Source organism: Conger conger, chromosome 10, assembly GCF_963514075.1.
Source record: "Conger conger chromosome 10, fConCon1.1, whole genome shotgun sequence".
Taxonomy (NCBI): Eukaryota; Metazoa; Chordata; class Actinopteri; order Anguilliformes; family Congridae; genus Conger; species Conger conger.
The window spans coordinates 8,883,120-8,909,200 of NC_083769.1; the positions used below are offsets into that span (position 1 = coordinate 8,883,120).

The following is a 26,081-nucleotide window of genomic DNA, read 5'->3' on the forward strand; positions in this document are numbered from 1 at the left end:
TCGCGTTCATTCTCTTCTGGGTCCCGATGGTTGTCATCCTATTGCTGAATGTCATCGTGGAGAGCGATGTGAACTCCGTGAGTATAAGTTCTCACTTTATGGGAAAGAGAAAGAGGGGATCTGTAGATTCTGCGAATAAAATTAATTAATTGACTTATTGATTAATTCAGTTTACCATGTTAATCTAGCCAAGGTACTAGCTATAACTGGAATGGCCAGACACGTCCTGGCCGTTCATAACAAGTAGGCATTTTGTAATTTTGTTTGAAATTACCTTGCCAACTTTCCATGCCGTTATTATTAATCTCGACAATTCTATATTCTGCAAGGAATCCCACAAATTCATTTGGAGGGGCCAGAACATGGAACTGCGCTGTGTTGTTTTGTACCTTGAGGGCCATACTAAGTACGCCCGTGTAGTTTGCTCTCTCTTTCGCATCCCATTTACTCTCATTACGTTAAGTGTTCCTGATTAACACTTGGAACAGGCAGCGGCTTACTTGCCAAGAGACTGAATCAAGCTGGATAACAACCCACTGAATTAAATACCGCGCAAAATGAACTTCAGATGACAGAATTTCACGTGTGTTTACATCCAATATAAACTAATAAATAAGAAAACAGACGTTTTGCGTGTGCGCGTTATAGCATAACGTACCTCTGCTTGAAGTAACAACCTGTAACTCCAAACCGGTAAGCCTACACCAAGGTTTCATGATTTGAAAAAAGAAAACCCCAAACAAAACAAGAAACAAACCCAAAAAAAAAAAAAAAACCCCACTGCAGCCATCCGTCGGTATTGTTTATAAAAATAGAAAAGTATGCAATTGAATTCATTACTTGTTACATGTCTTTGCATTTGTATTTATGTTACGTATTCCCCCATTTTCTTTTTGATTGTACAACGCAGACAACTATGACCCCGCTTTTCAGATCTCATTTCCACACATTTATTTCAAACAAGCGTCATGTCAGCTAGTATTTTAAATGCATCTTTACTCAATTGAAAACAAATGGAATTTAGCCGAATTTCCCGAATTGAGGCAATTGCCATTAACCACGAGGCCAAATAAAAAATAGCTCAGAATCTAATCTGATCTCTTCTAATCAAATCTCAGGTCTGTAGTCGGGTCTTGCTAGAGTTGGAGACCTGTGCCATGGTGGTCACCTGCATTCCCGCTGCCCTGAACCCCCTTCTCTATACGGCTGTTAACCGCCAGTTTCGCACCGAGTTCAGCAAGCTTCTGTCGACTGCCCGGACCTGCAGACACAGCCCAGAGAGCTGAGAACCAGGCAGGACCCATCACAGAGGACCACACAACACCCCAGTAGATCTAACACAGAGGATCACACAGGACCAAGTGGATCTAATACAGGATCACACAGGACCCAGTGGATCTAACACAGAGGATCACACAGAACCCAGTAGAGCTAACACACAGGATCACACAGGACCCAGTGGATCTAACACAGAGGATCACACAGGAACATGCAGATCTAATGCAGAAGATCACACAGGACCCAATAGATCTAACACAGAGGATCGCACAGGACCAAGTAGATCTAACACAGATGATCACACAGGACCCAGTAGGTATAACACAGAGGATCACAGGAACAAGCAGATTTAGCACAGATGATCACACAGGACCCAGTCGATCTTCAGACTGCAGCAGGAACATGGAGACTCATAGTGGTTATGTTTTTTGTCCCCATTGCATTTCTTGTTGTTGATATTGTCGCCTTTAGTCTTTGATGTTCAAGATGTTCTAAGCAACCCAAAATATATTTTTCTTCATTTTGTGTCAAGTTGTCTGTTCACTCTTTCACCCTTACATGTTTAGAGTGCCCTCTAGTGGGCAACATGGGAACTATTGTGCAGTATACTTTTATTGTCGGGGTGTGCAATTACTACATGCTAGTCATATTAAAGTAATTGGGGGAACTTGTGTTATATTTAAACCGTGAATATTCTGTTACGTTTGTGCAACATATATAATGTGTGTAGAGCTTCTTGTAAATCCTAAGTACAGCGCTGTGAAAAAGTATTTGCCCCCTTCCTGATGTCCTCTTATTGCATATTTTTCACAATGAATGGTTTCAGATCTTTAGACATAATGTCATATTAGACCAGGGGAACCTGTGTAAACACAAAACACAAATTATAACATTTGAACAATATTTTTTGTCATCAATGTACAACATTTGTAAAATCTTTAAGCCAAAAGACCCAATAAACGCGTCAATTAAAATAAATATTGTCTAATATTTTACATAAAAAACTGAAAGGAAGTAAATACTCTAATATTTATGTATATGGAAATGTAATGTAACAGTCTTGTTTTTATATAGGGGCATATACAATCCCTAACAAATGTGTTCCTTAACCTTGTCAAGCATCACAGGAAAAGACTGCATGCTGTTATCCCTGCCAGAGGTGGATGCACTAAACCAGATACTAAACCTGGGGGGCCAATAATTTGGTGTAACAGTTTGTGTAATACATTTTTTAGTTTGATTTTGGTTGGCTCCATTGAAACATTAATAAAGTACAGTATTTTTCAGATGTTGGCATTTTGAGTTATATATATTATACTTTTGTGCATTGCCAGTCAGGGGTGGCAGTGATGCTGGAGCCCTCATTATTCCATATACCTGTATTAGATTTCCATATGGGAAGCCTATTTTATTGTTTGCAGTTGTAACTGTTTTATCCTGAAAGCAAAGAAGTCCTCATGTGTCCTACAGCATCTCCTATAATACTATTTTGCTTGATATGACTTTTAAATGTTTTTGAGCATCGAGGTCACAAAGAATGAAAACAGTTACCGGGAATGTTTATTAAAACAATATAAATAACAAAAAAGTTTTTTCTGAGCTAATTGAAAGGATTAGCCTTTCAAAGGTTACCCTTTTAGGATTATTGAAAAAATATTTTTCAAAGGGAAGATGCCAAAATTGTCACATTTGGCATAAAAATTGGATCTGTCAACTGTAGCTAGAATATTGTAGGTATATTTGGTACAGCCCACCATTTAGAAGGAGTTTGATGAAAGAAAAAAGATTCTATTGAAGAGTTTTGTATCAGAAAGCAAAATAAATGTGTGTTGTATTTGACTGGCATTACAATTAATTGCAAATTACATTTACTGTTACATCCCTGAGTCAGCATACCCAAACAGCACTCATTGGAAATATTTTCTCGATATGAAAATCTCTATTTTCCCTGATTTATCATAAAATAATCACATTTTTAGTAATAGCATTTTTAGTGAACAGTGTGCCATGTGACAGGGCCGAAATTACTGGTCATGCTCATCAGTTTTAGTGAAAACTTACGTGTAAGCCGTTTGCTTTAGAGATACGTCTGGTGGAACGTGCAGTGTTGCAACACTCACCTGTTCTTGGACATTACATGACCAAACCTCACAGGCACAATGAATTTCTGAGAGTCGCCATATTCTGAGGTGCAGAAAGATGAGCAGGAGCATGTGATGGTGATGATGGAAGCAGAGCATTGGTGATGTCATCAGTCAGACACTGATGGCTCTACTGATCACTGGAGATTAATTCACCGCACATTCTTTTGTTGCAGATCTTCAACATGCACTTACTTCCTTGACAAAGGATTAGTAGACGAGCAATCATACCATCATGCACCCTGCTCCTGCCGAATGGCTGAAGATAAGCAGGTGTGGGCTTGGTTAGTAAATTGCTGAAGCTAAGCAGGTGTGGTCTTGGTTAGTAAATGGCGAAGATAAGCAGGTGTGGGCTTGATTAGTAAATGGCTGGAGCTAAGCAGGTGTGGGCTTGGTTAGTAAATGGCTGAAGCTAAGCAGGTGTGGGCTTGGTTAGTAAATGGCTGGAGCTAAGCAGGTGTGGGCTTGGTTAGTACTGGGTTGGGAGACCTCCTGGGAAAACTAAGGTGCTGCTGGAGGTGGTGTTTGTGGGCCAGTATGGGGTGATCTTCTCTCTGGTCAAAATTATCCCCAGTGTCCCAGCGCAGTGATGGGGATGCTGTAGGAGGTGCCGTCTTTCGGGTGAGATGTTAAACAGGGTGACTCGCCGGGGTCTTTAAAGATCCTATGACACTCATGGAGATTAATTCACCGCACATTCTTTTGTTGCAGATCTTCAACATGCACTTACTTCCTTGACAAAGGATTAGTAGACGAGCAATCATACCATCATGCACCCTGCTCCTGCCGAATGGCTGAAGATAAGCAGGTGTGGGCTTGGTTAGTAAATTGCTGAAGCTAAGCAGGTGTGGGCTTGGTTAGTAAATGGCTGAAGATAAGCAGGTGCGGGCTTGGTTAGTAAATGGCTGAAGCTAAGCAGGTGTGGGCTTGGTTAGTAAATGGCTGAAGATAAGCAGGTGTGGGCTTGGTTAGTAAATGGCTGAAGATAAGCAGGTGTGGGCTTGGTTAGTAAATGGCTGAAGCTAAGCAGGTGTGGGCTTGGTTAGTAAATGGCTGAAGCTAAGCAGGTGTGGGCTTGGTTAGTAAATGGCTGAAGATAAGCAGGTGTGGGCTTGGTTAGTAAATGGCTGAAGCTAAGCAGGTGTGGGCTTGGTTAGTAAATGGCTGAAGCTAAGCAGGTGTGGTCTTGGTTAGTAAATGGCTGAAGCTAAGCAGGTGTGGGCTTGGTTAGTAAATGGCTGAAGCTAAGCAGGTGTGGTCTTGGTTAGTAAATGGCGAAGATAAGCAGGTGTGGGCTTGATTAGTAAATGGCTGGAGCTAAGCAGGTGTGGGCTTGGTTAGTAAATGGCTGAAGCTAAGCAGGTGTGGGCTTGGTTAGTAAATGGCTGGAGCTAAGCAGGTGTGGGCTTGGTTAGTACTGGGTTGGGAGACCTCCTGGGAAAACTAAGGTGCTGCTGGAGGTGGTGTTTGTGGGCCAGTATGGGGTGATCTTCTCTCTGGTCAAAATTATCCCCAGTGTCCCAGCGCAGTGATGGGGATGCTGTAGGAGGTGCCGTCTTTCGGGTGAGATGTTAAACAGGGTGACTCGCCGGGGTCTTTAAAGATCCTATGACACTCATCGCAAAGAGTAGGGTGTTCCCCCTGGCTGAATTTCCAACCCAGGTGGGTGCCGCACATTGGTGGTGGTTCCCCCTCATCACTGTAAAGCACTTTGAGTGTCTAGAAAAGCACTATATAAATGCAGTATCTAGTTGATATTTAGTGAGTGTTTGGATTCCTTTGTGACATTTTATTCTGAAGACTGAAGTGATACAGATACATTGAAATACTTCAGTAAATGTTTGAAATCTTAATTGTTATTTACCGTCATCCAGCATTTTTTTTTTTATACCTCATCCATTTATGCAGCTAGATGCTTTACTGATGCGTATATACTGTACACGTGTATAATGTATAATGGCAATAACAGGATTTGAACCTGCAAGCATAGTTTCCAAATGCAACCTAACGGTCTGTGTCAATTGCATGATGTCTCGTGATCCAAAATGCCTCAGCACGGCAATGAATGGCTTTAGCCCGCTGCGATTTTTACTCTCCATCGTAACCGTAGCTACTCTAGAAGGCAATGGAGCCCTTTTTCCATGCAGAAGAGGCTGAGTAATATAATGGCATAATGGCATTAAAAGAAAAAAAAAACTGTAATGATGTAAAATCGAACAACCATCAGTGGTAAATTCAGGGGTGGTAAATTCCATTCTTGGAGGGCTAATGTCTATGCAGGCATTTCCACTAATTACCCTGGCCCAATTAAAACAAATAATTTCCATACACCACAGTTCAATCGTCAATTAGATCATCGTAAAAAGGCTTTGTTCTCGGGACACAAGAACAGTCTTCAACTGTGACTCACCAGTTCATGAAGAAATGCACCTAACATGTCAGATCAGAGAAATAATTCATTAAGAACAGAAGCTGAAAGAATGAAAGTGGCCTTCCTTGGCCACTCTTAATCTCGTCCGGAGTGATCTGCTGATTAAGAATAAAATATAAATAAAAAACTGTATGGATCGTTCTTAATCGTGTGACAATTTCCTTGACAACGAGATACTTGGCTGTGCTGGAGGACAAACTGCCGGAGCAACCTGCTCATTTCAGGGGTCAAACACGGGTCAAACTAGGCCTAGTTCAGATGGCATCCATTAAGATTCATTATGATGATGCCCAGTCAATGCAGTTTTCATATAAAAGTTTAACAGAAGAAAACAACATTTTGATTGTTGATTATCCACTTGTTTTAGTAGGCTAATTACTTTACGCCAAAACCAGGTACAATATAACCAGTTAGGTTAAGCAATCATGGTGCCATAAGATTTATTAGCTGATTTTGATGTTAAGTACCTCTTCGCTAGTTATTAAGCCTCTAGTTTGGACTTTAAAATTGGTAAAACTGGGATTTCAGTGTAGTTGAGATTGAAAAAAAAAAATTTTTTTGGCAGAAAAACACATGAAGTTGTATGGGCAGGTTGTCCGCCAGCATAGCAGATGAGCCAAGGTCACATGATTTGTGACGTGTATTAAGAACCATCCATAGGTGAGGCCTGCTGAAAAAAAAAAAAAAAACAACAAAAAAACAGCTCAAGCTAGGTTTTGAAACAGCTGGTAACTGGTTAACCAGCGATCAGCTCAGACAGGCTACCAGCACTAGCTGGTTGACCCGCTCATACCCAACTAGGCCAGGTTATGACCAGCTTAACCAGCTCAATTTTCACGCTGGCCAAACTGGCATCACCTGGTGAAGGAGGGAGACAGACAGCAACTGAACCAAATAATGGAGCCCAAGACGTTGGAAGAATAAATTCCACAGGTTTGTATTTGTGGCAGATATAGAGCTATATCAGGCGCTTCACAGTCGTGACACAAGACAAATTCGTAAATGATATACAACATCTGACAGGATATGCACAGCAGTTGGAAAGAAAGGGAGAATTCTAAGGAACGGGACAGAAAGGAAGACAGCAAAGAGGAAGAGGAAGAGAAAGAAAGACAGGAAAAGAATAGAGGGAGAGACATACAGCATACAATATTTCCTTTGTTAAAAAAATCGAACAAAGAATACACACTGAAAATTATTTCCTTTTTCTTCGCCGGTCCACCTGCCAACTGTATCCATGAGAGCATGCAAACTCGCGCCATGATATCGACTTTCCAACTCTCGCCCACTGACACGGGCTCTTGTCCGAAGGGGACGAAAGCGTCTCCCACTCCATATGTGTGTGCACTTCGGCAATTTGGCCCTCGACTCTGTCCCTCTGGCCACGGCTCTCTCCGGAAACCTCTCCAGTTTGTCTGCCCTCGTCCGATACGTCTTCCTCCGACGCCGAGGATTGTTCGATTCGCCCGCTTCTCTCCTTGACAGGGTCAGAAAAAGGGATCGCAGAGAAGCAAAGGCAACCTGCTTGAACCCGAATGAACGATGCAATTAGTGCCCTGGGATCGAAAGGGAACAAAAAAGATTTGTATCAGTGGGTTGTATTCAGGAATATTCTGCACGGGACACAAACCCCTCCTTCACCCACGGGTAGTACACTTTCTGGAATGTTCCAAGCTGTTGGGAAAGAGAACTGTCCCCTAAGGTGGGACCCTGTGGGGGTGGAGGGAGGGAGGGAGGGAAGGGGGTGCAGCTACCCTGATTCTCCATTTGTAGTGCTTTGTGTGCGTTCCCCTCATCTCATACCCCCCTCATCGCAGACTCGAGGGGTTTCAGGGGTGTTCTCCGAATCCAATAAGGCAAGGTCAATCAACCCAAAGTGAGTGGAGTGTCTCCCAGTCGCCACGGCAACGAAAGCAAACATACAAATGTACAAATGAACGTACCGGAACTGAACAAACAAACTGACAGAACGCAACTGCAGTGCTGCATTATAGCTTACTGGAGATCGCTAAACTAAACCAGTCTTCTAATAGTGCATTTACCGACCTATAATCAGCCTATACTCATTAAAAGGACAGACTGGGAGCGCAACTGTGCCCCCGTACTCATGTGAGCTAACACTGGATTTGGGTTGTTCAGGTTTGTATGGTGAGCGAATTAAAGGGTTTGGACGCATCAGGGTCTTTCTCACGTTTTTAGCCTCCACCATCCTGTCGACATAAAGAGCACTGCATATAAAGCGCATCTTCACGGTCCACCAGACCACCAGCAGTCTCATCTCAATCCAGCCCCACCCATCTGACCCTTCACTATGACTGAACAGCAGGTTCTTACATCAAAGTTCCTTTGGGTTTTTAGGTCTTCTGAAATACTTCCCCTTCTCCCAATTTGAAATATGAGTCGGCAGTCAAGCGCTTCAGTTTGGGAGAGCACGGGCGAGGAGGCGCGCGGTCCTCCGGAAGGTTTGACCTGAAGCCGCCCCCCGTCTCTGCGCTCCCCGCCGCGGGACGTCGGTGGAAGGACGCTCCGCTGTAGCTCGTGCGGGCGGACTCCGGGCGCTCGTTTGACACGGAATCCTGGCCGAGCGCGGGCCTCCCTTCCCAAAGCCACGTTTCCCTGTCGGCGTGCGCTGCGGTTCAGATTTGACATCGGACCGCGGGGCCCATCCGCACACAGCAACAGGGCTTCACGGGGTCCGGCGATGCGTCCCCTGTGCTGGTCCTTCCCTGGGCAGAGCTGGGCCCTAAGACCACAGCGCACAGCGGTGATAATACTGATCGCAGGTGAGCAGACGGTCATGCACGGAGGCCGCTCTGTCCTTGGGGGTAACTAAAGAACCCAGCACACTCAGATAACCTTCTACTCACCCCGCTGCACTGGAAAAAAACCTAAAAATGAGTCAGTCTTAACAAGTATCTTAGTCTCATATTTAGACTTACAATCTTATTTCTATCACTTTTGTTTTGTTAAATGAGACAAAAATAAACTGCCAGTGGGGTCAGAAAGTTTGACTCATTTCAAGATTTGCTAATGGGGTGAGAAAATGTCACTTTTCACAAGAAAACAGTAACTTAAAACGAGCTAATATTTCCTACTTGAGGGGAGAAAATAAGATTATAAGTCTTATTACAAGACTAAAAACGCTTGTTAAGACAGCCATGTTTTGCAGCGTGGCTCCAGGCGACCGCAGCGGGAAAGCGCAGAAGACGAGATGACAGGGAAAATGAGAAAAGCCCCGCGGAGGTCACAGCTGGGCCAGTCAGCCGTGACGGGCGCCTCGAAGGTGCCAGAGAACAACTACGACCGAGAGGTTTGGGGTGGGGGAAACACCGAAGTAGGCAAAAAAGTACAAACACCAAAGTTGTAATCCGTGTGGAGTTAGCGCGCGTGCACACACACGTGCACATGCACACACGCACACACACCCAATGACTCAAAAAGTCAGCAGATCTGGAGAAACAACAACAACTAAACGCTAAACGGCTACCAGAGGAAAGTCCTCCGTCGACATGAAGGTGGGTTCGCACTAGACAACACTGAAAGAGAGGAGCTGCACTGGTTTCGCCATACGATGGCAATTATTACAAAATATCCTATTAACACTATTCACAAACAACCTGGTGGAGAGGTAAGAGTCAGGACGTTTCTGTGTGAAATTCTCAGGAGACGCCCTGTGCTTTTCATTCAATTCACTGCGTCTCATTCTGACGTCAGAAGGTTAAGCACTAATGAGAAGCACAGGCTTTTGAACAATATTGATACTGCACGGAAAGCAAGAAGAGCTATCTGTTAGAAAGAATGAAAGCGTGTGGTAATTTAACGAGCGGCTCAATTGTGCTTTACGAAAGGCTTCATGCTGAGAATTTTGTACAGAAACCCTTTCAGACACCTACCTCAAGTGGCAGCTAGTTCATTTGTACAGAGGCTGTGAAAATCCCAGATTTGATCAACTGTACATTTTTCTTCACTCACGCACACCCACATACACACATTCACAAAAATAAAAACCCGCTAATATCTGTGCGACTGACACTCCTACCTTTTTATAGTTATTTTCTCATTTCTCTAAAACAAAATAAAAGAATACTTAAAAAAGATTTTGGTTAAATGATATACATTTTGTTTTGTCTATCCAGGTAAATATGTTGACTGAAATTGACACAAAACCAAAAACAAAGGACAACCGAGCCCGAAATAAAGAAGAAACATTGGCAATAACTGTCCTTGTCTGCTTGCTTCTCTTTTTTTTGCTGTCGTTCCTTTGCTTCGTTGTCTTTCCTTTCCGTTCTCAATAAACCTGCTGGACCGAAAAGAAACAAAATGGTGGATAGTACACAGTGACATGTGATTTCCTTTATCCAATCAGATCAGTGATGCAACTTGTGGAATGCAACTAGCCAGTTTGAAGATGCATGCCTCACAAGGAATGAAGTGCTTCCAGCCACTCTCTCTCTCTCTCTCTCTCTCTCTCTCTCTCACCCTCTCTCTCTCTCATTGTACCACACTTTTTAAAAGGCCATCCTCCCTCTGGGAGTCTCTGTCAGTGTCTCTCCTGAGAGAGAGGGGGGCTCTCGCTCTGCTCCACAGCTCCACCCTGCTGGTTTCCGTTAGTCGTGCAGTCTGCCGGATGTCAGGAGGGCGCGTTTACCCCCGGCCCACTGGGCCTTCACAGAGCCGACACCTTCACAACGTTCGAGCTGGCCGTGGTCTGGACGCCGGGGTTGGGGGGCGGCGGATGGGCGTCCCCCTCGGGGGTGGTGGCGGGCGGGGTGGGGATGCTGATGATCGCCGTGGTGATCTGGCCTGTCTTGCAGTTGAGACGGGTCGCCTCATCGGGCCTCATGTTGAGGCTGGAGCGGCTAGCGAGGAAGAGGAAGAGGGAGAGAGATGAGCGTCACGGCGACGAAGCGCTCACGTCGATGTTTTACGACCGCGTTTCGGACGGTCCAATGTGGACTTACGCAGGCTGCAGGAGGGCTCTACCCTACCTCACGGAACGCATCACGTGCAAGAGCTACAGGTAACTTCAGATTCATACAGCAGTAATCCTCACTGAAATCCTGGAGTGCAACAAAGTGCTTACATTACATTTAGTTTAGAAGTGCAAATCAACGTCGTTAGAACAACTACTGAACAGGTTGGATAATCTACAATTCACAAAGAAACAGTTGTAGACGCATGAACATTATTTCCAGTACCCAAGGCAAATAGGCCAAAGTCAGTAAGGAATTAGGACCAACTACAGTACCAAGATAAATACAAATGCAAATACAACTGCAACTAGATTAGACTACAAAATAGGGGGGATTAAGGGGCAAAAAAGTCAAGGTATTCAAGTCACTGATTGGCTCAAATACCCACACACACAGGATGGACTGCTTGCTGGTTGAAAGGAAAAAACACCAAAGTCCTCCAGGACTACAGTTTGAGACCCCAGCTGTACAGTGAAGTTATAATATTGATTATTTTGGGGAGTACATTCAACAATGATCAATGAATTTTGATATAGACCTTACAGAGAAAGAAGCACATTGCTGGAAAGTACTTGCCAATGTGCATTCATTACCCACTAACATCAATCATAAAAAGGAAACAACTATTTTAATTTGGCAATTAATTACAAAAAAGTTAAAACAAGTATAAACATAAATATAATTTGTGTATATATATATATTATTTTGTATATTTACCCCTTTAAACTGAATTCCAGTTTGAAAAAACAGAAAATAATTTTTGGCCTCCGAACTGATCATCATTTTGGTTGTGCTGCTCTCTAGTGACGTTATGAAAACTTACACTCTAATGGAGTGACCCTAGTTCATACCTGGTCGAGTCCATAAGTCGTTACCAAAATTCAAGATCAGGTTATCTTTGGACAAATCTCTCAGGATAACTGATGAAGAGTATTCTCAGTCGATATCGTAGGACCCTACCTGCCACAAAATCTTACAGCTGATGGTCCACAGGTCACATAAGGCTTTGCATATTTTTACTCTTGGACCTTTAATCATTGAAAAAAGGCTCTGAGAGGTGTGTCTGACCTGGTGCTGAGAGATGTGTGTGTGTGTGTGTGGGGGGGTCAGACCTGGTGCTGAGAGATGTGTGTGTGTGTGTGTGTGGGGGGGGGGGGTCTGACCTGGTACTGAAAGGTGTGTGTGTGTGGGGGGTCTGACCTGGTACTGAAAGGTGTGTGTGTGTGTGTGTGGGGGGGGGGGTCTGACCTGGTACTGAAAGGTGTGTGTGTGTGGGGGGTCTGACCTGGTACTGAAAGGTGTGTGTGTGGGGGGTCTGACCTGGTACTGAAAGGTGTGTGTGTGTGTGGGGGGGGGGGGTCTGACCTGGTGCTGAGCGGGGGCCGGTCCCCACACTGGATGTGGATGGTGCTGAGCTCCTGCAGGCTGTGCAGGTGGGGGGCGGGCAGGCTGGAGTTGGGCAGGTGGGTGCTCTTCTTGGCGCGGCGTGAGCAGCAGGTGCCCGTCAGCCCGCTCTGGCTGGAGAGGGAGGGGCTCCGGGATGGGTAGCTCTGCAGCCCCGCCTCCAGGTAGTTCTGCTCGTACAGCTGCTCGTCCACAAACTCGTGGTTCTGGAGCGGGGGCAAATAAATAACGCTGACGCTTTTATCCGAAGCAACTTACAATTGATTAGACTAAGCAGGGGACAACTTCCCCCGGAGCTTAAGAGTTAAGAGCCTTGCTCAAGGGCCCGACAGTTGTGCGGATCTTATTGTGGCTACAGTCATGTACCTTAGCCACTAGGCTACAGGCTGCCCCAGTCATGTACCTTAGCCACTAGGCTACAGGCTTCCCCAGTCATGTACCTTAGCCACTAGGCTACAGGCTGTCCCAGTCATGTACCTTAGCCACTAGGCTACAGGCTGCCCCAGTCATGTACCTTAGCCACTAGGCTACAGGCTGCCCCAGTCATGTACCTTAGCCACTAGGCTACAGGCTGCCCCAGTCATGTACCTTAGCCACTATGCTACAGGCTGCCCTAGTCATGTACCTTAGCCACTAGGCTACAGGCTGTCCCAGTCATGTACCTTAGCCACTATGCTACAGGCTGTCCTAGTCATGTACCTTAGCCACTAGGCTACATGCTGCCCCAGTCATGTACCTTAGCCACTAGGCTACAGGCTGCCCCAGTCATGTACCTTAGCCACTAGGCTACATGCTGCCCCAGTCATGTACCTTAGCCACTAGGCTACAGGGTGCCCCAGTCATGTACCTTAGCCACTAGGCTACAGGCGGCCCCAGTCATGTACCTTAGCCACTAGGCTACAGGCTGCCCCAGTCATGTACCTTAGCCACTAGGCTACATACTGCCCTGGCTCAGATACTGGGGAAGGGGGGATGTTTTAGAGTTAAATTACAGCATTTTGTTACCGTCATTTAGTAGATGCTTTTATCTAAAGTGAGTTACTACTTTTGGTAACGCTTTATTTTACAGCCCAGTTCTGTAATTATTAGGCAAGTATTTTGACTTCAGCGGTTAGTCAGTAAGTCAGTAAGTACCATATGTAAGTACTATGCAAGTATGTTTTACAGCCTGTTTCATAGCACTTACCTCTGAAATCAAAATAGTTACCTAATAAGTACCTGATATTAACCCTAGGTAATTAACAGGCTATAAAATAAAGTGTTACCCAATAGCATAGCATAGCATCCATCTATACAGGTGGATATACACTGAAGCATTTCAAGTGAAGTATAGTCCTCAAAGGCATAATTACAGTATTCTACCTGGAAATCAAACCGGCAAGCCCAGGGCCCTGTTTCACAAATCAAGATTACGAAAATGAAGTAAAAACAGCTGTTCCAGGTTTTGCTCATAGACAGTAGAAACATACTATGCAATCCTGCTTTGTGCTACAGGGGCATTTCAGAAAGCAGGATTGCCGAGCTAGCTAGATAACTGCACTTTTCACTTCAGTCTATGTTCCAGATTTGGGAGGATTCTGTGTTTTACTCAGCTAACTCCGTGAACCTGCTTTTTGAAACAGGCCCAGTTCTTTACCCAGTGTCCTGGCTAAATTGCCAACTTGGCTCTTTCAACCTGCCACCTAATCATCCCCCGAATTGGCTAAAACATTGCTCCCTCCCTCTCCACCCTATCATGTGTGGTGAGCATTCTGGCACGAAATGGCTGCCGTTGCATCACCCAGGTGGGTACTTGGCGAGTTTCCCCCTCATCACCTAGCTACCTATGTACCTAGCTATACCTACCTACCAACCTACCTACCTACTCAATAATATTACACTGCTACAGGTCTGATATCCCAGCATCTCAGCTCATGCACACTGCCTCTCTCTATGCGAGCAGCTTTATTTGAGCCTCAGAACCCCAATCCAAAATCATCTCCACATTTCACACAATACCAATGAAAACAATTCTCTCATTTTTATTCTCTGTTGAATGAACAGAAAATGACAAGTATTTATTTATGCCAAGCACGAACCTACATCGCATGCTCATGTGATTTAAACTCTAGGGACACTTTCATTTCCATAAAGAATAGCACAGCTTTAACGCAAACTGTATGCGTACAGAAATGACAGACATTCATTAAATGTTAATGCCTCATGCATCTCTTCCGTATTCCCATCGCTCCAAAAAGAACGTGTTGGAACAGTGCCTTTAGTGGTTGGATCATTACGTAACCTGCACTAGCCTCAAAAAGAAGTTGAGAAAACAAATAGTTTATTTCAGGATTTGCACTTAGCCAAGGCCACACAATGCCACCATCATGAACCACATGAGAATAACCCCGGGCAAACATGAAACTAATATACAAACTAATGTACTTTAGGCTCAATCCTAGTCTATCTCTAGAGTGTCCGAAAAGGTAAGTCGCAGTCTGTGCGATCGATTTTCATCAATTAAAAATCCTGTAAACGCTCACATTTTTACTGCATTTACAAAAATAATTCACAAATAAGGACCTGACTTCGTTTATTAACAAAGCACATACTTGGAAGTTGGTCACATTACATTTCATATTGTGTGAAATAATGTTTGCTTTTCTGCGACAGGGCTCCTCTGCGAAAGAGACCTCGGTAACATCCGGTGAAATAATGCATAAATAAAGATTCAATTAAAGTAATGAAGCTAACATGAGATGCTACAAGCAACTCCTAGAAGTTGCAGAATTGAAGAGTCCAGCACTTTGGTTGGTGAACGCAACGATGAATCTTACTTACAGTGAGCACCATAATTAATTGGACAGTGACACATTTATTTTGTGATTTTGGTTCCGTACTCAAGCGCTTTGCGTTTGAAGGAATACAATGAGGTTGAAGCGCAGACTGTCAGCTTTAATGGGAGGGTATTCGCATCCGTATCGGATGAGCCGTCACAGAAACCTTTCTACACTGTATGTGCTCACCGACCCTCGAAAAAACAGGTAAAGCTGTCGAGGTTTCGCCGAACGTACGTAAGTTCGGTTGGTATGCAAGTAGGCTGTTCGGATTCATCACACGCCCGCTCTGCGGAAACGAACGGGAATCTAAAGCCATTTATCACTCATCGCATCTGCCCTCCAATCTAACTTACAGGCCTCTGATCACCAAAACGGAGAATGTAAACGCTGAGGCAAGAATAACGAGCTTTTTAAAAAATTAGCATGAATTACCATAATTCTAATTTCACAATTTCTCATTCACGCAAGACGAGTACCGCCGGAATGTAATATCTCAGGCGGCTGTGAGGGTGGGCTGCTAAGCCCACCTAGATTGATCGGATTGCTCGTGAAACGGTGCAGTTTGATTTGTTTCCTCATTTTGATGGAGTTTATATTAATAGAGCATACTTTCCTCGCCTTTCCGAATTAAACAGACAACCATTTTACAAATATAAATGTTGGCAAATACCTGAAATTCTGTACAGAATGTATTATGTGAAAGATACAAATGTTTTATCCTTATCCTGTTCAATACACCATTACATGTTATATTATAGTTATGATAGGCAGGGGCACTGCCTGTGATTTTGGGCTCCCATGGGGCCCCATAACCCCCCCAGGCCACCCCATCCCCCAACAATTACAGCACAATTTGTAAGGCCATTGAAATGCTCCAAACTCCCCACCCTCCCCATACAGTGCCACTGTGTATAGTGCTTTTATGAGGTACTGTGCACAGATTTATACTATACAGTTCAGTAGACATGGGCATTAAATATGCAAGGTGCAGAACATGTCAAATATACTGTACTTCAGTGGGGTATTTATGCTCTGCGAGGCCTAGACACAGCTTTTCCGCAAAACCGAGCGCAAGTCGTATTTATCATACAGCAACAATAACTGGCATAACAAAGGAGGCTCCGCAGAGGACTTCACAGACTACAGTGTGCGGGAGCAACAGAAATCATGTCAGAGACGACACGAAACAAGAAAAGACAGGATCAGAACAAACAGCCTAGAACGGCTATATTAAAACAAACTAATGTGCATGCAAGTGTTCTTAGCCGTGTAGTCTTTGCGTATGCTGCAACTATAAACCGTGAATTCTAGTTCTGACATTGGTACTACACTGCTGTCACAATTGTTTATCGGAGTATCCAGTTGCTGTAAAGTGAAACTGCCTTGTACGTTGTAAGGCACTCTGGAATTATGGACAGTAATAATGATGACCATATTCTCCCTGCCGTTGCCACTGCAACAAGAGCAGCTGAACACACTCCTTGCTCTTCTTTGGTCTTCGAGTAGTTCTTGCAAAACTTTGAAGTAACTTTGATTTGTTTTAAGCTTTTCAAAATCCTAAAACTTTTTGTTTATTTCCAGGATTCTTTTGGACTTTTGGACCCCACCGTATGCAGCCAATATAGCCAGTGTGAGCTGCAACTAACCATAAGTGACTCAAGGCTATTTCCAGTTTATAATTACAAAATGTATATTTCCACATCAAAATAACCCTTTGTAAGCCATATTAATGTGTATTAATTGATTTTCATGATTTTAAAGACACATAAAAACATGAACTTGGATTGTTCTGCACAGGACAAACTACAAAATGATTTACAACCAGCTATGAACAATATTTGACAAGAGGCCATTTCTGAATGGCATAAAGATCTAAAACCATAAAAAAATGACATATTTGTGTTATGATGTGCTTTGACGATGTTGATAAAAGAGGCAGACCTCTGAGTTGCATTTACTCTTTATGAAGTCAAACTGTTGGACAGCATCTCAGGCTGTTCTTCAGTTCAGCTCTACACCGGGTGTACTTGGACAGTAGTACACTTTCTGTTCTTTTAGGCCTGTACTCCAGCTCTGACTATTTTTTATGTCTGTGACTGTTTTTTAGAGATTGATTGTTGACTGTTATTTCTCAGCCTCATAACGTCATTGGCACAACTTTGGTCCTCGTGTAGACAAATGCAATAACAGATTCCAAAGACAATAAAAAGCCCTGAATCAAGACTCGGTACTGAAAGCTTTTTCATACCTGCACTATGGAAGCGATTGAATACACATGACAAATCAGAAACAGCTTCGAAGCCAATTGTCAATTACAGGTCTGCTAAAATTGAGGGACTTGCATAAAAAGGGATGTAATGCCTGCATGGATCACTCAATATGGATGTAAATAGCCTCAAATGAAAGGTGATAGTCTGCATTTTAACCTCATGTTCATCGATTAATTTCAAATCCTGTATCTGAAATAATTTTATGAGCTCTTTTGATGCTGAAAGAAATGGGAAAACTCTCCAGCAGATACCAGAGAACCTTCAGTGAAACACAGGTACACACGTACAATCACCTAAACGGGGAACACTTCTGTTCCGTTCATAGGTGAAAGTATTCATCGTTAAAATCATTCTCAATCTGCAGGAAGGTTAGTGCAGTGGAAAGGGTTGAAGCTTGTAGGATATAATTGCTTGGATCCAGGTCTTCCCAGCACAGCAAGTTCTGTGGAGAGAGACGGATGCAATGAATTACCGTGGTCTTCTCCAGACAGTGCAGTAGGTGGTGGTGTTGGCTCTCCAGTAAAGAGGTGGTCTTGCTTCGCTGCTGCTCCTCCTCGATAGAACCCTGCAAGAGGCACAGGGCAAAACAACAAACCCCGTATTGACCGTGAGTTAAAGCGGCGCGTTCGCGCAGAGCAGCCGCTAGGGGGCGCACACGCACAGCCTTTAGTGTGTGCGTGAGCATGTGTGTGTTCGCCGGGTGAATACCTGTTTTGAAAGGCTCAACTTGTAAGGGGAGTGCTTCAGTTTATTGTCGAGAGACATAGAGAGAGAGGGAGAAAGAAGACAAAAAGAGAGACCTTGTTTAACAACCTTGTGAGACTGTTTGTTGAGAAATATAGCATCTCTTAGTTTCTCATTCTGCCATCTGAATAGTGACTGTTACAATTGCTTTTACAAACCGTCGTGCGTAATGGCAGACAATCTCGCCGCTAGACCGAACAGGAAAAAAGGCACCTTTAAATTGTCACGTATGTAAATTTGTTATGGGAATGCGATACATTTACATTTTTACATAAAATCCCAGGCGTCCGTAAACAAGTAAGGCAGAAAACATATTCATGCAGACAATTTTTTGCTCGGTTCAACTTAGTGTGAATTCCAGAGCCCACCCTTTTGATCTCTCATTCACAATGCAGACAGCGACAAGGCAATGCATATGGACGTGTTCATCAGTCGCATGGGCCTCACTACAGCGGACTGGGCACAAAAGGCTTCATCACGATGTACTTTCAGAAATAACGCATGAGTCAGCAGTGCGTGTGGGCGACGCTTCATTCTGGGCTTATGGGTGAGAGAAGTGACCGAGACAGATTTTTTAGAGGCTTGAAAGATGTTAAAAAGATTCGCTCGCAGTGACTGTGTTGGGCCCAGTTGGCAGCATCTGCTGCCTTGCCAGGTTTTTCACTCCACAAGATCAATGCCTTTAAGGGTTATTATTTTTTATACGCTGTGGTTCTGGATGCGTCTAGGACAGAAAATCTGGAATCGCGGGTTCGGTTCTGACGGTAAGCATTTGCAGTGAAGTGCTGGGCTGTACCATCCTTGCAAACCACCCAGCGCTGGCAGCTTCAGAGCCTCCAATATGCCATCATCCTGTACCATCGCTGCCAAACCAAAACCCCAAAGCAAAGTAGAGCCGGATATAATTATTTAAATCCACCTACTTTAACCGTAACCTTTCCATTTAGAATGGAAAATAGCCTCCACTCAAGCACAGTGCGCAAGGAGAGGCGAACTCTGCGACTGCCAGCTATTTTAGCTTTTGTCATACACGCTATGAGATTGCGAAGTGGGGGTGGGGGCGCTCTGGAAATTCGGACAGACTCCTACACAAAAGCCGCCTCCATTATGAAAACCTCACAGGCTGAACCTCTGCCAGACAATCCAGCGATGAATGCAGCTCTCTGATTCCCGCTTTTGTTTGATGCTACAGACCACAAGCTGTGCCACCTTTTCTATCTATGTACTTCTATGTTTAAAAAAATATAAATAAAAACGTCTTCCTGCACAACTGCCTCACGTCATTGCCTGTACTCCTTGATCATTGTAGTAAAGTTGAAGAACACAGAGGGGGCTAGTCCGTTACCCTTTTAAGGTGCAATTCATTCTTAATGGGAGAGAAATGAATTATTAATATGTCAGTGCTATGGAGTGAAAGCACTACCCGCGCATTTCAGGTGGGAAGGAATGCGCCCATTTCCTCTCCACTCAGATAAAAGCCACCCAAAGGAACACGCCTTCTCTACCTTGGCCTCCTGGAGAGCTATATATCAGCTGCAAAATATAGCATGCACTTAGACTATATATACAGTGGGCTCCAGAATTATTGGCACCCCAGATAAATATTCACAAAAAAAAGCTGTAAACTAAAGAAATAATACATAAACTTTATTTTCCAACTTGCATAATGTCGTACGCTGTGGAATTAATGATGGAATCAACCAAAGTCTTACAATTTTTTATTTTTTTCACATAATTTGTGATGAGGTGGGAAGACCATCTCTATTTTCATTAAGGGGGCCAATAATTCTGGATCCCACTGTGTATTCACGCACACACACACACACACACACAGATAAATACTCAATTCTGATTGGTTGACAGCCATATTATATATTCCTGTATAGCCACGGTCATGCGGGTACTTTGCCTCACTACTCAAAAACGTTGAAGCGCTCAGTACCTTGTGAACTCGGAAGGTTGTACATGTACCTCTGACTTGGGAGCTCGAAGTTCCCAACTCAGAGCTTGTTGTTACCGATAGCACCGTAAGCTTTGGAGCTACTTTGAAACATTCGTTGCTATTGTGTATTCCCACATTTCAGCTAGCTCGAATGACCTCAGAATGAGGAGTTTCCAAGGTATCTGGGAACAACACAAATATTACTGATGTCCGGCACAAAAGGAAACGTAACCATAGCAACAGCTTGTAACAGCTGATTCACAAAACCAATAATTATTTAGTACCTGGTGCATACACCTCTGGAAAGAATAACAGCTTGGGGTCTATTTCTGTAGTTACTTGACGAGGTTAAGGAACACGTTTGGAGGGGTTACCTCAAAATCCACCCAGAAATGGTGCTGTGACAACAGAATCTACAGTATGTTCATTGATGGACCCAAATTGGGACAATGGGGACAATGACCCAAAGCATACCTCAGAATCAACGCAGAAATGGTTCTGTGACGACAAAATCTATTTTCTGCAGTGGCCGTCTCAGTCGCCGGACCTCAATCCAATCAAAAACCTGCGGGCCGAACTGAGGAGGACAGTTCATGAGCCCAAACCCAATAATGTGAAGGATGCTGCCAGGATCTGCATAGAGGAAAGGTCCAAAATCCCTCCAAATGTGTTCCTTAACCTTGTCAAGCATTACAGGAAAACACTGCATGCAGTTATCCTTGCTAGAGGTAGATGCACCAAGTACTAAACCAGAGGTGCTAATAATGATGAAACTAAGATTTTTCACTTCTCTACCTAAAATAGATCAGTGCTTTGCACTCACGGAATGAATGTATAACAAACTCCAGGGCCAGGTCAGTACACCTTCCAAATGTCACTCGTTTATTTTCAGTCTGGTTGTAGTTTTCACTTTTACTTCAACAGAGTGCACATTTTCTGATTTCCTCCAACGCGGTTCTGTAGAAAACGAAGCGCTCTCTGTTCACTCGGTACGCACGGTCCACACCTACAGGGACACACTGCAGCTAAAAAATAAATAATAATAAAAAAAAAAATAAAAAAGAGGCGCCCTTGTGTCAAGAAAAACAACAGCAGAGGGCAAGCTTAATTTTGCAGCAGTCCGGCGCAAACAACATCGCGAAACCTGCGTACTTATACAAATGCAGCTTCGCGTATTAAGTATTTAATGCAGTTTCTGTCAGTTTCTTCTTTTTTCTATTCTCCCCTTTATCTTTGCTTTGCACTCCCTATTTTCCATAATGAGCTTCATTTAAGCGTGTCAACAAAAATCCATTCTGTCCCCCCGGGAAACCCCGCGGAGATGAAAAGGACGGTCACTGCCACCCCCTGTACCCCCAGGTATGAGACAGGCTGGTGTAGTTCCCACCCACCCACCCCCACCATGACGTAACTGCAGATCTGGTCCAGTTTATTGGACCTGACGGCCACACCAGTGTGGAGAGGGAAAGCTCATTTCCCCACACTCCACAGGTCCGGGCCCCATAACACCACGCTGTTTGTTCCAGATCATCCGTTTTGCACACCGCGGTGATGACTTCATGCCCTCATTGGTCCGTGCCGTTGCTTTTGCTCTCTGTGTGAATGCGGATGGGCTGCTGATGGAGGTGGGAGGATGCAAACAGCTTAGAGGGCGGGGGAGGGGAGGGGAGGGGAGGGGAGGGGAAGGCAGTGGGTAGGAGGTGTATCAGGGATGGTAGAGAGGAGAACCCTGCTGAAAAAACAGCTAGGTTTTGAAACAGCTGGTAGTTGGTTGATCAGTTCAGTCCAGCTCTCTGCTCAACATGGTTTAGCTGGTTGACCAGTTCAGACCAGCTCCCAGCTTGACATGATTTGACCAGCTCACACTATGTTTTGGCAGCTGGTAGCTGGTTGACCAGCTCATACCCAGCTAGACTAGCTTGGCCATGCTGGTTGACCAGCTCATACCCAGCTAGACTAGCTTGGCCATGCTGGTTGACCAGCTCATACCCAGCTAGACTAGCTTGGCCATGCTGGTTGACCAGCTCATACCCAGCTAGACTAGCTTGGCCATGCTGGTTGACCAGCTCATACCCAGCTAGACTAGCTTGGCCATGCTGGTTGACCAGCTCATACCCAGCTAGACCCGCTCAATTTTCAAGCTGGCCGAGCTGGCATAGCTGAACTTTACAGCAGAGAGGAGAGGGAGAGAGGAGGGACGGCCTTCTTACCGTCAGCTCCAGTCCTTCGTTCAGGAGTCCGTTCCTCTTGCTGTGCAGGAAGGCGTTTGAGCTGCCGGCCTTCGATATCCGTATCCTGGCCAGCCTGGCTTTCTGTGAGGGCACAGAGCAGAACGTCAGGCCTAACGTACCGGAACAGTCCTCTGGACTTCGAGGATTACAGAGAGGGTACAGAAATAATGTGGGAACGCTCTACTGTACAGCCTTTTAATTACATAGTACTTACTGGTAAGTGCACAGCTACTTGTGTACTTATAAGGTAAGTACTTTGATTTCAGTGGTATGTACTATGAAACAAAGTGTCATGAGCAAGTACTATGTAAGTATGTTTTACGACCTGTTTCGTTGTACTTACCGCTGAAATCAAAGTAGTTACCTAATAAGTACCGAGTAGTACTTTACTATCTAATTAATGGACTGTAAAATAAAGCGTTGTCAAAAATGTCAATCAAACCTGGGTGCCTAAACTGGACAAGGCCATATTCAAATGGAATAGTTCTGTCTATTTGACAGATGTTGATGTGATTCTATGAGAGGACGTGCTGAAGCTAATAGCCATTCAAGAGCACATGGGAAAGGACACTGATAGATGCCCCTGCTAAGGTGCTCATTCTCGGTGCAATGGTATGCTCCTTGTAGGCATGGCTATTGTTTACAAACTGATGCCAAAACAATACTTTTAAAACATTTTTGTATTGCTGATGCAAAGAAATTGAATAATTGAACTGTTTTATTTTACATAGCGCCATTTCACTTACAGTTGATTAGACAAATTAAGCTGTGCGGATGTTATCGTGGCTACACAGGGGATCGAACCATCGACCTTGCAGGTCCCAGTCGTGTACCTTAACCACTAGGCATTATACTTTATACATATAATTTACACTTTTTCCACATTTGCCATTTTGACCAACAAGTTTAACATTAGCTACCTTGCTAACAGAACCTGCTGCCACTGACTAAGTGGAGTTAGTGCAACTTTAGCTAGTGGAGCGCTGTGGCACCAAAATCTGCCTTACAGTTTGGTCAGCAGTGGTTACCACTATCCACTGGTCACCAGTGGCATAGGAACTGGTGACATCATGGTAACGGGTTTCAGTACCCGACCCTAGCCCACGACACTGAATCAATTGCTGACAGTGTCCATGGCAACCATGATGCGCAGTCAGCCAGGGTTTCAGTCAGCAGTCCAAGTCTCCAGAAGTCTCCTTACACCTCTCTAAACACAGGCCTAGACATATATTTATATCTAGCAGCCTGAGTCAAAGGGACCGTTACATTACATTATTGGCATTTTGGCAGACGCTCTTATCCAGAGCGACGTAGTTGATTAGACTAAGCAGGAGACAATCCTCCCCTGGAGCAATGCAGGGTTAAGGGCCTTGCCCAAGGGCCCAACAGCTGTGCGGATCTTATTGTAGCTACACCGGGATTAGAACCACCGACCTTGCATGTCCCAGTCATTTACCTTAACCACTACGCTACAGGCCATTTAACATTCCATTTAAATAAAACTAGGAAAGAACTGAGACTATAATTTTTGCCTCGAGAATGGAATAATATTAAGTTTTCCACTTTGATATACAAATGATGATAAAAAGGCAGGCACCTGTCAGGCTTCTAGGTATTCAAAAATAGCCAAGAAATCTTCAAGAAAACAATATCAAAATAAAAAATTACAAAAAAAAGACAAAACATTATAACCTTGCTTTCTGAACTGAGTGCAAATTATGTATCGGAAGAAAATAATTAGAAGGAAAAAAGCTGGTTATGATGTCTATTATTCCTGACAGATAAAAAAAATTGTAAGAAAGAAAAGGTTCTGTCTTACCCTTAGATATGCTCAGGGCATCAAAGAATACACTGCTCTAAAAAAATGAATGTACACAGTATAATCATAAAACGCAGTGTCGACATACTGCATTTTCAATTGAACAATTACCCACCACTGCTTACTTCCCTCTCCCCACCTCCCACTCTTGCACTGCCCCCTATAGGCCTGGCAGTGCAATTACAGATCAGCTCTAATCGCTGCATCCTCTTCCCTTTGAAGAAGATTACGTCCCCAAAGTCAACACCAGCCTTCATTTCAGACATCCATCCATCCATCCATTGTCTTAACCCGCTTATCCTGAACAGGGTCGCAGGGGGGTTGGAGCCTATCCCAGCATACATTGGGCGAAAGGCAGGAATACACCCTGGAGAGGTCACCAGTCCATCACAGGGCACATGCACCATTCACTCACACACTCATACCTACGGGCAATTTAGATTCTCCAATCAGCCTAACCTGCATGTCTTTGGACTGTGGGAGGAAACCAGAGTACACGGAGGAAACCCACACAAACACGGGGAGAACATGCAAACTCCACACAGAGAGGCCCCGGCCAACCGGGATTCAAACCCAGGACCTCCTTGCTGTGAGGTGGCAGTGCTACCCACTGCACCATCTGAGCTGCCTGTTTCAGACATATCTTTCAAAAAGATTTGGGCTCGCAACAGTTCTGAATGGCCTCAACATGAAGAAGCTACCATAGTGCCAACGATGGGCATGTGCAGTGATATAGCCACCAGGGTTACATTTACTTTAATTAGACACAATGAACAAGTATTTTCATCACCTGAAAACAGTATATTTTCTGAATAAGCCCAGTTACCCACATGAAATGACATTACAGATTCAAAGCAACCAAATTGACAATGGCGTGCTATTGAAAGTAAATCTGCAATCTGCCTGAACCACATGTGGGTGCATCGGAAAGGCAAGACAGCAAATCTGAATAGGAAAATTGGTGTTTAGATATGGCAGTTTGAAAGCCCATTCATCAAAATGATGTGGCGGGCTTTGTCGAGTCTCGTGCTCATTGTTCCGGCACGTTCTGTAGCTGAAACGCCTTTCCTCTGCACGGGCAAGCCGGCTGTCACCCGAACGCTTCCTTCATGCACCCAAATTGATGCGCCACTGCTTAATATCGGCCATTTTCTTTTCACACACCATTTTCCTGTCAGATCGGAGGGAAGTGGTGGGTGTGCGAGAGTGTCATGGAGGAAATGTTGGCGAAACAATGCCATAACGCCCCCTGTAATCTGTGCACGGAAACAGATTCCGGGGCGTGGACAGGGATCAAATGGGCACTCTATGCACTGGTCGGCAAGAACCTTTTTTAATATTTAGTCAGGAACAGGATGGCGAACACTAAACATGCTAACTACTCAAACCCATCCTGAAAACCTTTTAAAGGCAAAACTTTGGCCAAAGCATCTTGTCAATTAAATATTCATAATACCCTGAAGGGTGTTTTAAGTTTTTTTTTTGCCTACTTATACAGTACTTAACACTCTCCCAACTCCCACAAAACGTAATGACCCAGTCAGGGAAAATGTACAGCAGGGAACAATAAAGTAGTTTTGAAAACCTGAATTTCCGTTTCCTCCAAGGTGCCACAACATTCATTCACGGGACTGCATTCAAAACACAATACACTGTGAGGTGAGGTTTTGTGAATCGCTCAAAGTGTGGAGACGTGACTTATGATACTTTCTGATCACTTAACTGACGGCACTTATGTCGCAATAAGAGCAAGTAATATAAAAAAAAATTCCATTCAAATGTGTAGCAAGTCACCTCATGGATGTGTTAAATGATGAGTCATGCCATATTAAATCTCACTATGTCTTGTACACACCATTTAACAAAGAAGAGCATGCTGGTAAGTCCTGCATTTTAATGTGTATTTTTCACTCCCACAATTTTGAATGGCCAGTCACGGTGAAGCATTCATAAAGCATCTGTGCAATCCGTGATCTCTTTTTCTCCCCTCGCACATCACTGCATTTAACCCCGGTCACCAGTTACTCCT

At 44.2% G+C, this 26,081-nt stretch overlaps 1 protein-coding gene across 2 annotated transcripts in view; it reads right to left on the reverse strand.

The window, feature by feature from the left end:
- Nucleotides 1-6,771: 6,771 nt before the first annotated feature.
- The window catches only part of kcnd3 (potassium voltage-gated channel, Shal-related subfamily, member 3), a 172,393-nt gene continuing 153,083 nt past the window's right edge, over nucleotides 6,772-26,081 (reverse strand). For both annotated transcript variants that reach the window (XM_061258779.1, XM_061258778.1), the window contains exons 4-8: nucleotides 22,213-22,314; nucleotides 18,025-18,057; nucleotides 17,789-17,881; nucleotides 12,189-12,433; nucleotides 6,772-10,709 (exon numbers count right to left, since the gene is read on the reverse strand). In XM_061258779.1, the coding sequence (XP_061114763.1) occupies nucleotides 10,517-10,709; nucleotides 12,189-12,433; nucleotides 17,789-17,881; nucleotides 18,025-18,057; nucleotides 22,213-22,314 (666 nt within the window). In that variant the 3' untranslated portion in view covers nucleotides 6,772-10,516. The remainder of the gene's footprint in view (nucleotides 10,710-12,188; nucleotides 12,434-17,788; nucleotides 17,882-18,024; nucleotides 18,058-22,212; nucleotides 22,315-26,081) is intronic.